The sequence below is a fragment of the Argentina silus genome, assembly GCF_951799395.1.
Source record: "Argentina silus genome assembly, chromosome: 18".
Lineage (NCBI taxonomy): Eukaryota > Metazoa > Chordata > Actinopteri > Argentiniformes > Argentinidae > Argentina > Argentina silus.
In genome coordinates, this window is record NC_139672.1 from 3,097,775 (window position 1) to 3,100,274 (window position 2,500).

A 2,500-nucleotide genomic window follows, 5' to 3' on the forward strand; every position below is an offset into this window, starting at 1 on the left:
TCTCTCCACAGGGACATATCTTACCCACGAGGCCAAGGGCTCTGACGACGCCCCCGACGCAGACACGGCCATCATCAACGCCGAGGGTGGCCATTCCGGAGCGGAGGACAAGAAGGAGTATTTCATCTAGTGAGGGAGTCGGAGAGGGGAGGGGGAGTGAGGAGTGCCTCCATTTGTCTTCACAAGCTTCCGTTCTTCACACAGCCAGAGGGGGAGGAGCCAGAAGGGGGAGGAGCAGAAGGGGACAGACAGGGAAGTGGAAAAAAAGAATGAATAAGATTCAGACGGGACTGAGGAAAACAGGAAATACAGAAAAAGCTTCACCTGATATACCTGCATTCAACAGGGGAGTGAGATTTTGCACTTACATACATGTACACATGACCACTAACACACATGTGCAGACATAACACAGTACATACATGTAGACATTCACACGGTTATGAGAACACACATACATGTCATACATACTAACATACCCTGCGTAAACATTTAGGGGTAGTGAGCATGACCATGTTAATGCAAACCCATGCTTGTTTTCTTGATGGTGAAGCACATAAGAACACATTTTTATACATACAGTACATTCCATTCAGAAACTGTCAAGTGACACGAAATGCAAAACTGTACTCCACATATTTTGCAAAAATTGTAATCCACATTCCAGCATGTCATGCTGAAATCTAACCTCACTTCCAAGTACGGTACACTGTCCCTGACTCGTCATACACTCTGTACCTACCGCTCCTGTCTGTCTTTCATTTCCCCTCTTTCTCTTTATTCTATCACTCAAACACACACACACACACACACACACACACACACACACACACACACACATGCGTACGATACACACACACACACTTAAAAAACAATGATTGAAAAATCTGTTTGAAACTCAACAATAACTGATGTACAGTACATAACATCTTTCTCTTTTTCCTCCCTCTCTCTCTCTCTCTCTTTCACACGCAGACACACACACACACACACACACACACACACACACATACACACACACACACACACACACACACACACACACACACAACTTTTTTAAAACATTAATAAAACCAAACATACAACCAAATCAACAGACATTTCCCCTTTTCTGCACACCTCCCTACAGAAGAAAACACAACAGTTCCCCACACAACACGGCCATGCAAGAATATCCTCCCTGTGCAGTCACGGTGCAGGATTCCAATATAAATATATAAATATATATATATTATATAATTATATAGCATTCTTTTTACTCGACAGAAAACGTTTGGTGTGCTGTAAATACACTATCATTCCTTCCCTTCCCCCCCCCCCGCCCCCCCCCCCCCCCCCCCCCCTCTCTCTCTCTCTCTCTCCCTCTCTCTCTCTCTCTTTCTCAGCCTCTCCAACTCCCCCTGTCTCCCCTTCCCTTATATCTCACACACTCTGTTACCGCAGTATATACTCTAAAAAGCCCTGCCTGTTTTTTACTACATGCGTGGAGTCCAAAATATCAATATCTGGGAAAAAAAAAAAAAGAAGAAATGTTGCAATGAAAACCTTACCTACTGTACTGCAAATATTTGTATGAAGAATTCTGTTTTCCTCTGATGACTATTATTATTATTTTTTATTATTATTGTTTGTTCTGGTCCGTTACAGTCAGTATTACCGTTTACAGTGTCTCTCAGTCCGGTCGAGGGAGTTCATATTTGTTATGATTAACAAGACGATTTGAATGATGGTCACAGTATGACTACTACAGTACGTTTGTCCTTCAGTTATCACCAGTCACGTGGTGGTCGCTTCGCATTATGAATTCCCATCGTTTCCTGCTGCAGAATGCGCTCCCTGGCCAGCCACCAGTAAATTCATTCAGTAATGACATCACTTCCAGTAAGAGGCTAATACACACTCACTGCACCTTTGGAAATGACATCACTCCTCCCTCCTTCGCTGCAATCTAATAAGAGAAGAGGAAGGCCCCACAGTGGACCAGGGTACAGCTCGCTGGGCGCTGACGCACGTCAGGCTGACTATAGGGAAAGTCATTCTCTCTCTTTCTCTCACACTCTCACTATCTTCATCTCTCTCCCTCTTTCTGTCTGCCCATCTCTCTCTCTCTCTCTCTCTCTCTCCATCTCTATCTCACTCTTTCACCCACCCACCACCCCATATCTTTCTCCCTCCTTCTCATCCTCCCTATCTCACTCCATCTCTCTCTCTTTCTCTCTCTCTCTCTCTCTCTCTCCTGTTCTCTCTATCTCTCTCTCTCTCTCTCTCTCTCTCTCTCTCTCTTTCCACCTCTCTCTCTCTCTCTCCCTCTCCCTCTCCCTCCATCTCTCTAACATCTTAAATTCTCTTTCCCGGGGTCTCCAACACACACTCACACATCTAGACATAGAAATAGCATAACTAGATACGCTGGGGTGGGCATAATGGTAGCGGGTGACGCTCCAGGCGTCGGCAGAGGAGAGTCCACTGCTGTTGGCAGCGTGGCTGTACCAGTAGGCAG

At 45.3% G+C, this 2,500-nt stretch overlaps 1 protein-coding gene across 1 annotated transcript in view; it reads left to right on the top strand.

The window, feature by feature from the left end:
* The window catches only part of cadm3 (cell adhesion molecule 3), a gene marked incomplete at its 3' end in the record, with an annotated part of 25,431 nt that extends 25,301 nt beyond the window's left edge, over positions 1–130 (top strand). The window contains 1 exon segment of the mRNA XM_083690414.1: positions 12–130. Within this exon segment, the coding sequence (XP_083546540.1) occupies positions 12–130 (119 nt within the window).
* Positions 131–2,500: the final 2,370 nt, after the last annotated feature.